This window comes from Ochlerotatus camptorhynchus, unplaced genomic scaffold (assembly GCF_037179485.1).
Source record: "Ochlerotatus camptorhynchus isolate MF236.1 unplaced genomic scaffold, CSIRO-AGI_Acam_v1.1 ptg000357l, whole genome shotgun sequence".
NCBI lineage: Eukaryota > Metazoa > Arthropoda > Insecta > Diptera > Culicidae > Ochlerotatus > Ochlerotatus camptorhynchus.
In genome coordinates, this window is record NW_027040845.1 from 887,816 (window position 1) to 900,273 (window position 12,458).

Here is a 12,458-nt window from a genome sequence, read left to right on the forward strand (position 1 = left end):
ACTGTAAGCGCTTGAGAATGTGAGTGTTCGCAATTTGGGGTTTGAGTCTTAGGTCGACCGCCATCAAGGCTGATGGGTCATTTGATAGAAAGTCATTAAGCCTAATGGATCATACGACCGAACGTTCGGAAGTAAAAGAATGAAATTGATGAAGAAATTTACTATTCAAAGAGATGACCTAGCAAATAATGACTGATATCGGTTGAAAATATTTGCATAGATCACAGGATTTGTTATCAAGACGATTTGATTGATTATGCATTTTAAGAATTCTTTTTGTAATTTTTGATGAAAATAGAATCCGTGTCAGGGAACACACATTTAAACAACGCTTACTAGAAATTTACTTCTAAGTCAGGGGTTGATTAATTTCACCTCATATCGATATTTTCCAATATTAGGATTTCAAAAATGTTCCAAAACTAAAAAAGCCCTAAATATGATAAGTAATCATGCAGAACGATAGAGACTGCATAGCTAGTGAACTTTATACCATTAGTTTGTCAATTTCGTTTAATGTAGATGTTAATGTGTACATTATTGAGTGATCAATTTTCCACCGGATTACGGTACTTATCTTGTCTCAGAGTTCATCCAGGGATGAGTGCACACCGATGAATTTGAGTTCATGCACTGATAAAAAAAATTGACAGGAAAGCGGAGCAATGTTTACTACTGACAAAAAAAAGACGTTCCCATATTCGTGATCAAGAGCCGTTCACTTGTACATTTTCTAGATCATAGATCACGGCTTCACGGCTGCCGTTCACGAATATGAGGTAAATATTGTCCCGCTCTCCTGTTAAATTTCCATCATTGCATGAACATAGACGAGTGCATGTATACTTCATGCACACTGCACACATAAAATTGACAGGAAAGGAGCGCGGGGCAATATTTACGAAATATGAAGACTAAATGTTCATGAATAATGCACATTTAGTGTTCATGATTAGTAACTATTGTCTCGCTCTCCTGTCAAATTTTCGTCAGTGTGTGAACAGAACTTCATCGGTGCACTCGTCCATAGCGAATTTTTGTATTCAGTTCCAACCTGGATCGAGTATCACGATTGGGTTGCTTGTTTTCTGATAAACGTCAGTTCATTTGTTTTTAAATCAGAACACAGGTTGAAGTTTGCACTGACAATAAGCTCTGTTTCGCACTGTGTTGGAACTGGTTACAACCCGGATAGTAAAATGAAATCACTATATGAGCGTGTGAAAGGAAAAATGAAAATGAATGCCCACTAACCTCACTATCGGTTTATGCCCTCCCGCTCACAAACTGCGAGTCTCGGTGGAATGATTTATGAGGATGGATGCTACTCCTCAGAGTAATGCCAACCGGTGGAAACTAACGATTTTAAATTGGCTCACTACTTGAGGCTAGTCATTGGTCCCAAGCAAATCGATTTCCAGTCGAAATTCTAGTACCACACTAGGTTTGTTTTGATTCGCTATGAAAGTTTGACAGATAATATGAGGGGTTATTGGATTTTCCTATGTTTCGAGGGGTGAATCGATTAGCTTGGGACCGAAGATAGTACTAGAGCTGAGCCAAAAAGTTGAGCACGTTTCTTCGGGACCTACTAGTCTTAGAGTTACCTCTATGGTAATGCTATGTTCAGCTCCTTTTCAACCCGCGAGTTAGGCTCTGTCAAGCCTGTTTGGTAAAACCGTGCCTTACCTGACTAGGTTATCTGAGGAACGTGGACGAATAAGTTTTAAAACATTTGAAATTAGAATTCTGGAAACCCACGGCAATAACGGAAATCTCACTAAATCGGTAGGACTCTGTGAACTACCATATTTTTCAGCAATCCGATAATCTTGGATGATTTGTGTGTGTCGAAATTCCAGGAACTCCAGAAAGACAAACAAATAATGGGATACCTAGTGTTCCGTTACTGGAGGACAGATTTGAAACACCTGCAGCATCCTTTTTTTCCTTGATTTGTTTTCCATCGATCTTGTTTTCCGTGCTGAGCACCAATGCTACCGACACCAGGGAGGTTTCTAGTAAATGCATGTCGCTTGCAAACGAGACATAACAAGATTGAAATAACTGGAACTGTGTTGTTTTGGCGAGACTTCCCCGCTGACTCGAAGTAGCTGATCTTCGAGTTTGAAGATACCTAACTGATTCCTTCGATGTCCAACGCCATATTGAAATTCAACATAGTTTCTCTCGAAAAAAAAAACTGTCAAATATCCTACAATATGGATATTTTCAGAACGGGGACGATATGTAGATACCGAAAAACTATGTCCGACGCCATTATGTAATCCAAGATCACGGCCTCTACATATACTTTCCAATATGACGTCGGACAGCAATTGCTGGCCCCTAGCTTTCACCTTGATTCCGATAATTCCGATATTGATGGATATTTGACAGCACAGTACTTTCCCGTTTTTGTCAGCCCTATCTGAAATTTTAGGCTGACAAAAACGTGAACCTGACAAAATCGGGAAACTTTCTTTTTCAATATTTTAACCATCAAAATGATTTTGAAATCAAGTTTAACCATTATTCATCCACTATTAATGGAATTACTGATAAATGTTTACTATTCTTACAACAAAGGGTACACTAAATGTCTCGATAAGTTTGCGTACGGTTTGTTGAGCCGGTACGTACTACGTACTACTTAAATTCCGCTTGGTTTACAGCGCTGCAACCAAGACTGAACCTCCATATCTCAGTATCAACGTAAATACACTAGCCAGGAGCCGTCCCGAGATGTTGGGTATGATTCTGGCTACCACGTTGATGGCCTTCGCTACCTTCTCGTAGGCTATTGAAGCCAAACGGTCGTCGACCGTCACTCCCAGGCATTTCAACACCCACTTCTAGTTTATTGCGTGCTCCCCAACGGTAATTTCTGACCGCTGCAGCGCTTTAAAGTTACTGATCAATACCACCATGCCTTTGTTGTGGGCTATCTGCAGCTTCGCTCCATGTATTAGGTTTCCAATCATGTCGACCGTCTCGGTCGCCAACATTTCCATCTATTCCAGCGTTTTGCCTGTCAGCGTAAGACGACGTCGTCCACAAAGCCAACGATCTCAACTCGTTTGAGTAGCTTCAGCGTTAAACCGCCTTTTTAAATCACGTTCCAGAGCGTTGGACCAAAGATGGAGACTTGTGAAATTCCCACCGTGATCCTAATCGATCTCTGTCCCATAATTGGATCGTAGATCAGAACCCGGTTCTGGAAGTAGCGTCGGCCTCCCAGCTAGAGCTGTTGAACGCATTCTTAATGTCGATCGTTATCACAGCGCAATATAGATCTCCTCTCCACTTCTATTTCGATAACTTCTCGGCTCTCTCGACAACTGTCCGAATTGCATCCACTTCCTTTTCGAAATCCGAACTGCCTCTCCAAAAATCCTTTCTCACTCTCCGTGTATTTCGTCAGCCTGTTTAGGATGATCCTCTCCAAGAGTATTGAGACAATTGACACCGTCTTCAACCAGAGGTTGTACAGACTGAATACTTAACACTAGACAATGGACAACACACAACACCCAGTAGACCAGTAGGGAAATTTCCGGGTTGCGAAAAGTTCCACCGGCTGGAGCGGGAATCGAACCCTCACAATACTGGCACTCACAATACGCCTGAACGACGGGTGAGCCGCTAACCGCACGAGCACGAAGCCCACTTCCGAGTGTATCCAGCAGTAACTGCTACGAGTTGCTCGTTAGTGACTTCATCTTTATCTCCCTCTCCGTCTCCTTACGATGTGGGTGGCCAGGTCGTTGGATCGTGCTTCGAGAAAAGTCCTTCCACGATGACTTTCAGGTTCTCTAAGCACATTTTAGCGAGTATGACTTGACATCTGATCTTCGTCATCTCGACACGGTGTGCGTCGTTGGCAGCAGCGTCTCGACCCAGCTCCAGTTGACAGTTTGACTTGCTCTGCATTATCTCTCGTTTATGTGCTCGAAACATTCCTCTACGTTCCTCTCTGTCTGCTTCTGTTCTTGCTATCTGAACACGTCTTCTGGCTCTGAGAAAACTAGCGTGGAGGGTGCTAATTGCCTCGTTGCAGAAGTAAGCTGGAGGCCGTCTGTTATTTAACTCCAGTTTCCTCGGCTTGGTCGTGTCACATGCTCTCCTTAACGATTCTGTCAACTCGTCTTCCACTTCAGGTCGCAAGTTCACGTCCTCTGTACTGCCACAGGATTCCGATGGCCGATGCCATATCGGATTGCCTGATAGTCACATACATGTTTTCCACCAACGACGGACTGCAGTCCGCATAAAGTGACGTCGATAATGGAAGCCCGGCCATCTCTGCGAAAAGTGGTGGTGGTGGTGCCTTTATTGAACATCCTAATTTCCAGCTTCGTCAGAGCTTCCAGCAGAATGTGCCCTCTTGCATTGGTACATATGTTTCACCACTCCACTGCATAAGCATTGAAGTCTCCTCCGATGACTACCGGTCTTCGTCCGATCTGCTAATCGGTAAGTCCAACCAGCGCACAATGGGGAAAAATGGACGGAAAAATACATTTAATTGTGTATCACTGAAATTCGCTGGATCAAAAATATAGTTCTTATCATTTCTGTAGGTAAACAACTTGCGGGATCGAATGGAAATGGTTTCATCCTGGGGAGAATACAGGAACTTTGTGTTTTTTGCTTTTTCATCCTAGAAAAAAAAATCCCTTGAGAATAAAAAAGCAAAAAACTCACACTTCCTGTATTCTCCGCCGGATGAAACCATTTCCATTCGATCCCGCAAGTTGTTTACCTACAGAAATGATATGAACCATATTTTTGTTACAGCGAGTTTCGGAAATGCTACAAAATAAAATGTAGTTTTTTGTTCATTTTTCCCCATTGTGCAGCGTCTCGTGGAACTGCTCCATCGTCCATCGGGTGCGTAGCAACTGCATATGAATATTCCGTTAATTTTGGCGATCACGAAACCTTCTTCTTGAATGGGGTATCTGTCCATAACTTGTATTGCAACCATCCCAGCTCTATACGCAACCTAGTTACCTTTATCGGGAAGGACTCGATACAGCTGTGCAGTGTCGCAATAATGGATTCTTGAGATCGTCAAGTCGACGATGACAGGAGCACATACCGTGGTGGAGGTAACCCACTTTTTTTGAAACCAGAAACCATCTTCTACTTGGAGTTAAAAATGGTCTCATATATCGTTTTGGGGTCTAAAGACGTAAAATAATGGGTATTTATTGGATGAGTCAAACCATTTTGATAATTAGCAAAGTATAAAACTCATACATTTGACGTGTATAGGTGAAAAAAAGGAAAAACGCAATTTTAGAGGTTAGTTTTCCTAATTGCCCGATATCTCGCTTAATGTGAGTCATAGAGTTTCGATGTCTTGGAAAATATTTCTCAACACTTCAAATTACACAACTTTGCCGGAAAAAACCATTCGGCAAGGATGTTCCGTTCAAAACATAAACTCGAGCGCCACCTATGTGGCGTAAAAATGAACTAATATGAAACTTTCAAAATATGGCACTTTTAATATTGAGCAACTTTGTAGAACATGGTATCGCTGTACAAAGCAAACCAACGGCGCTAGAGGTTTTGGCCACGCGAATGGCTTCACTGCCCCATTGTGCGTCATCACATTTCTGAAAATACTCAACAAACAATTCAAAGTCACAAATAAGCATACACATTGAATAAAACCTGTACAACAGTGTACAATGCTGAATAAAGCAGGATGTCGAATTATGTGCTGAAAAAAGCTCATTGATATCGATAGATTCGCCTTTATTCCGCCATTTGCTCTGATATGGTTAATTTACTTATATAAAGCTTCATAAACGTTGACTGTCTTCCTGATTCAGAACCAGAAGTTTGATCTAATAACAAGCTGAATAAGTGTAATTTACACATGCACTGACGCTTTAATTCGACTGTTCTAAATTAATTTAATAAAATGCTTTATTAGACGTCCTATAAATGTTTTCGAGCTTCATTATTAGATTTCATTGCATTGCTTTACAATATTGAAGTATAAAGGTGAATACAGTCAGCAAAATAGCTCTTATACTACTATGCGCCCATGCTTTGTAAATGCTTTATAAACGACGTATTAGATTCGTTATTCCACAACACTGGTTCAGTCTAACAGCAAGACGGAATCAGTAGAGTAGTGGTTACCGTTTCCGCTTTCCTCCAAGTAGAGGGTCGCGAGTTCAATCCCAAGCTCAACCCTTTTTTTATTTGTGCTCTATATCGTAATCATCGATCAATAACAAATGTATTGCTTTAGTTAGATAACCCAGCATCCTTTCCTTGGAATTGGAGAGGTGAAGAGGTAGAATTGGTCTCATGTAAAACAACGATAAATGAATTAATCATTCCCACTGGACCTTGGTTTGCCGCTACCGTTGTGTTCTTTGTTTTCGGGTTAATTTTCCTGCAGTGGAATAATCGTTTAATAAATGTATAATAGTGCATAATTTAAACGTTACTTCACATGATAATCAAGCATATACTGCATCGCTGTTTAAGGAACAAAGATGTCCAATAAACGCTGAATAATAAAATATTTGATTGGAATAAGCTCGGCTACAAGTCACAAGGGAAAAAATCCAATTCCATTTTCATGAATAAAAAATCATGAAATCAAAAAACTTGCCATCCCATAAAATCATAACAATGATTCATGATTTCGTTATGGAAATTCACGATTTCATAATGCAGCGGAATCATAACCGCTTCAAGCGTTACTTGGAACACCGTGTTCACCGCACTACATACATAGGTATCTCTTGTACGCATTTTGCCTTCGATTTTATACAGGTACTGATAGTCTAGTGGTCAAAGTAAGGGTTTAATGATCGTAACGTTCTTGGTTCAAATCCAGTCTAGTCTGTTGCTTTGTTATATTTTTAAATATATTTGGGTTTAAAAGCTAAAAGTTTAACTCATGAATTTAGTTCATGATTTTAACTCGAATGATTCATGATTTCGGGAATCTTGGGTGCGTTACGCAAACATAGCTTATGATATCATGAATATTATTCATGGTGTATTTTCATAACAAGAAAATACGCTATGTTCATGAAATCATGAGTCATTTTTCTCATTTAGGATTTTTGATTTGTTCCCGTGCATGGAAGTCGAATAAAAGCTTCTCGACATGCCTTAACCTATACCATATTGTGGTTTAATATATTCTCCAGATTTGTGAGAACAAATCCTGAACAGAAGTTATTATTAAAAATTTACAAGTATTATTAAGCATGCAGTTGAATCAAATCGTCAAGAAGTCGTTTCTTCAATAGGCGATTGTTTGTTGGGTACCTATATTGCATATTTCTCACTTTTTCTGAAACCAGAAGACACCATCTTGGATTTAAAATGGCGTCGGACGACGATTTACGGTTTTTTTTTTCCTCTGTTCGGGGCCTAACACTAACACCTACTGCGACCAGTAATTTTATATATTGTAGTATACCCCGTGTCCTTAGTTTAGTGCATGTCGTATTACTCCATCACTATTGAGAAATGATGAAGTATTCAATTTTTTTACAGTGGTCATTCTCGCATTTATCGCAAGGATCCGACTCTAATTGAAAGGTCCCGCTATTTATACCCCTCGGATTTTTGAAACACCCTCCAAAGGCGCGCTCATTTGTCAGTCAAAATAGGATTCCTTAGCAACAAAATTAAGGAATGACACCGATAATGACCATGCATCAGAACCCTATTCTTAACCACTACAAACTAGAGGTGGGCAAAACAGCTCATATGACTGAGCGGATCAGACCCGTCCAGCTCATTAAGGGGAGCTGATTCTTTTGAACAGCTCTTCAGCTCACATTGAAATTATAGAAATTTGACACAATAAAGCTATATCCTAAAAATACATAAAATCGTAAAAATAATCTAAACCAATAAATACGTAGCTTACAGTATTGCTCTACTTTTCAATTGAAAACGCCACTAACGCATCAACTAAACAACCACCGCGTAAACCAAAATGCACGCAAAGTTGCTATATCAGTAAATGCATAAAATGTATGCGAGAGAGCTAATCATATACAAGCGATGATAGATTTGATGCCTTTTCTCATGTCATGCAATTCAGTCTACACAGCAAAATAATAATATTGATATCACATCAAAGTCAAAAATATGGTGCAATATTACTTGCCCAAAAGAACAATTATCATATCATACAGATCAAACAGATCTTAATGCTGATGTTAATTCTCCACTAAAATTGCTCTCACCATTCTCGGCTCAGGCTCCCAGTGAATCATTTGGGTCGATGATTCAGATCCTTAGCTGAGCTGTGAGGTGGAGAGCTGCATTTCGCTTTTCGGTGATCTGCTTTTGTGCGGATCTTCCGCTCTCCCAGAAGAAAAGACATTAAACATATTGTAAAACATGTAAATATGTTTCTCTCCCATAAAGTCGCTTGGAAGTTTGCTTTTATCGTTGATGCTATCGATCACATGTTGTACTACGCGCGCATCTTGGTTTACGCGGTGACTGTTCAATGCGTAAGTGGAGTGTGGAGTCCTTCATTGAAAAGTTCCTCTATAAGTGACGGATTGAATTGATTAGACTTGTTATATCAGTGAGCTGATGAGCTGCGGTTCCTAAAAATTAAACCGCGGGTTATCAGCTCACTTTAGTGAATCGACTCTTTAGAACAGCTCGGGAGCGGATCGCACATCTCTACTACAAACTAGAGAACAACGAATAGAAGATTAGGAATCACATAGACGAAGACTAACTAACTCATTTTTTCCTTGTTTCAAGATCATCCTCGGTGGGCAAAGCCGAGTCTTGTCACTATCAACAAGGCAAAAAAAGTATCAAGGACTAAGATGTGTTCCTTGGATTACTGAAAAATCCTGTTCCCCCAGTTTGAAGTAGTCAGGACTAGGAATCGGTGGTAGATCTTACATCCCGTAACGTACCACGAAAAGGTGATCTACCCACGTTACGGGGGCTTAGACGGTTGACGTTAGACGGTCTTTAGACCTCATCCCGATTCTGGAAATACCAAGGGAATTTAACAGTATGTTCCACTTTTTATGAAATCTAGCATCCATATTAGAATGGATGGATTCTTGTTTTTAAGCTTCTTTTTAAATGACATTTTGAAATTTGGTTCGTTGACGAAAGAAAAGAGACAGAACCCACACATTTGGACATTAACGAAAAGGTTTGCTTTGGGGTATAAAGTAGTATTGAACTCAGAGCCGATAGTGTGAGCTGACGTATTTTGACGCAGAGCAGTACCCGAGCAGGAACGAATATCTCGATAGCTTAAATTGGTATGGATGAGCCTGACATAAGAGGTAAAATACCAAAAAATAATACCAAAAAAAATTGCTCACAATACCATTCCAATACCACATTATGATAATGCAGTACCAAAATAATACCACCCAGGTATTCTTTTGGTATCCAAATATCAATTTTTGGTATTTACAAAGTATTTTCCATGTATTTTTTTGGTATTATTCTTTGGTATTTTACCTCTTATGTCATGCTGGTCAATACCAAATTTTGGTATCAGATCAGAATTTGGTATTCATTAGGTATTTTCTCCTGCTCGGGTATAAGTGAAATCCCGAGCAGGAAAAAATAACTTATTAATACCAAATTCAGGTATTAAAAAACCTAAAGATGGTATTAGTGAGGCTGACATAGGTAAAATACCAAAAATAATACCTCAACAATATTCAAACGGGTGTTCAATAAAAAATGAGAATGATTTTAATACCTTTCTGTAATTAAAGTAAAGCATCGCGACTAAGTTGCATCGTACGGCTGACCAGGGCCCCTTCTTCAATATTCATTGAAGTTTTTTTGAAGAATAAACAAAATACTGAATTAGTTCTAGATAGAGCTGGAATTAGGGCGAAACAGCTTTTGTAAACAATGACTTCTCTCGATGATTTCTAGAAAGCCAAGACTCGCTCACTCAAATCAACGTCGCCATCGGGTAGGGGAAGACTTCCCCTTCCCGTTGGCTATGTTGGTTTGCGTGGGCGTGCCTTGAGTTTCGAGAAATCATCTAGAGAAGTCATTGTTTACAAAAGCTGTTACGCCCTAATTCCAGCTCTATCAAGAGTTGATTTTTTTTTTGCTAGCTATGTGGCTGAAAAAAATCTCATTTTTTATTGAACACCCGTTACGAATAACGAAATAATAAATTATTTAGTTATTACAATAAAAAACATATAACAGACGCTTTGTAGATGCCCGAATAAGATAGTTTGTTATTTTTAAGGTCTTCTAATACCAATTCAATAACTCTTTTAGGTGCTATTGTCTAAAAAGTGAAAGATCACATTTTCGTATTCATTTGATATTTGACAAAATATTTCGATAACTGAAAAATATCAAAACAAGGTTTTATACCACAAGCATACCGAAATCTGGTATCATACCACATTAAGATATTCATTTGTTATCGATTAGCTACCGGTTCGTGCTCGGGATAGGACGAAAGCAGAGAGTCGTGACTAAATGGATTCTTGATTTTGTCGTGCTGATCTTCTCGTGCGACAAGAAATTGTTGTTTGACAAGAGTTTTTCATCTTTTAATATATCTCGTCGTGCGTCAATGACAAATGCGACAATTTCCAATCCTGATTCTCCTACACTACAAGCCATAATAGGAACGTAAAGTCTTAACTGATACACTGCTATGAAACTAAAAAAAAAATCGCCAGAAACAACACACAGTGAATATCAGAAAACAGATTGAAATTGTATTGTATTTCATCGATGGTAGTTTATCATCGACAGCAAGAACAGGAAATCATATACAACTTAACTTAAAATTCAATGATTTATTGACGAATAAGCTGAGTCCTTGGATTGTATGAGCCTCCCACATCATTGTGTGATATTTTCCTTATCCAGAAAAAGCTTTTGGATCAAACAAGCCCAAACACACGCAAATAAATCAAAACAAAACATCTGAGATCAAACATCGATTTTTGGAAACTCTCATTTCACCACATCCGAACCAGAACAGCACACAGCTCAATAGGGCATTTAAGTGAATTCGAAACTTATTAGCATAATTTTCGCATTTGCACTTTATATACCTCCGGCACCTTTTGGCTCGCAGCATTCAAGATAAAAGATAAACCGAAACAGTCCCTGAGTGCTCCTTGTTTCTGCTTCTTTGCCTCGGATTATGTGATCTTGAGCAGATTCAACGTTTTTTTTTAACTTCGTACAAAATTGTGCTGTTCACTAACCAGACTCTCATTAAACTGAGAACGATCAGGAGTTGTTTGTTTTTGTATTTTCTTATATTATCGATCGCTTGTCAGTGGCAGAATGTACCTTCACTTTTTCGGTTGTTTTTTTGTCTACTTCCAGAACTTCACCGAACAACGGCATACGTCCGGGATCCAAGTGGTAGCAGCACTCCGGCGACCAGACGACACCATTCCAGTGATGGCGACTACAGCAGGTAAATGATTCGTCCGCATTTTTCTGCACATTATTCCCAGCATATAAATTCTTCTTTTAATCAGCGTTCGGCGAATGCATTCCATCCCATCAGCGCCGGTGAAATCACTTTGTTTGTACTTTGCCAGCAAAGCTTTGATTAATGATCGCACTTTGGAGATTTTAGTGTCATACCGAAAAAAGAGGGGGTCGTTGGTTCCGGAATTCGAAACAGAACAACTGCACCGCGGGTAGTTTGCGGTCCCCTGCGCGACTCGTTAGTTGCATATAAAAATGCAATGCTGCAACATGAGAAATTGCTTCCAGTTGATGCTAATTTACGACCGAATCCCTAGGGCTGCCACAAATTCTTAGCACCGAATCCAGTTGAAAATTGGTTGGAAGGACCCCTGCCAAGGCGCTTGTACACAAATATGACAACGGAATTAAGAGTGGCATTTACAAATTGATTTCTGCCAGATCTTAAACACTCCTCAGGGCAAGGCCGTAGCATGGGACGAAGCCACACTTAATAAAAATGAGCACGATTATCGTGTTCGCGCATCTTTTGTTGCATCGATTATTATGGTGGACTCGTAAAACGATATCCTCAGCGTTCCGGTGTGACCCCCACCGAGGTGGAGGCCTTTCTGAGTGAACGGTATCATGTTAATATCTTAATTAATGGTCCGGCATAAAGTAGGTGGCTAATGAGGCGGAGGAACACCGTGGACAGGACAACCCAACGGAAAGCGGTGGTTAGAAGTGGTTGCAAAATGCGAATCATTTATCTTCGGGATATTTAAGCTAGAAACCGAGGGGCTTAGCAAAGTGCGGATGCCACCATTAAGCAACAGTGAGCTTGTAAAGGAGGTGCTAATAAATCGGATGATGTATATGTGCGAAATTTGATAGCCATAAATCAAATGTTGTCGCAGGGGGGGGAGATAATTTCATTGTTGAACAACAGTCCACTAATTTGGAGATTTCGTGGCACAATGATAGATATTCAATACCCA

The 12,458-nt window shown here is 39.7% G+C and overlaps 1 protein-coding gene across 7 annotated transcripts in view; it reads left to right on the forward strand.

The window, feature by feature from the left end:
- LOC135709253 (uncharacterized) overlaps positions 1-12,458 on the forward strand; it is a 111,125-nt gene that overhangs the window by 65,368 nt on the left and 33,299 nt on the right. For all 7 annotated transcript variants that reach the window (XM_065231544.1, XM_065231543.1, XM_065231548.1 and 4 more), the window contains exon 3: positions 11,368-11,461. In XM_065231544.1, the coding sequence (XP_065087616.1) occupies positions 11,368-11,461 (94 nt within the window). The remainder of the gene's footprint in view (positions 1-11,367; positions 11,462-12,458) is intronic.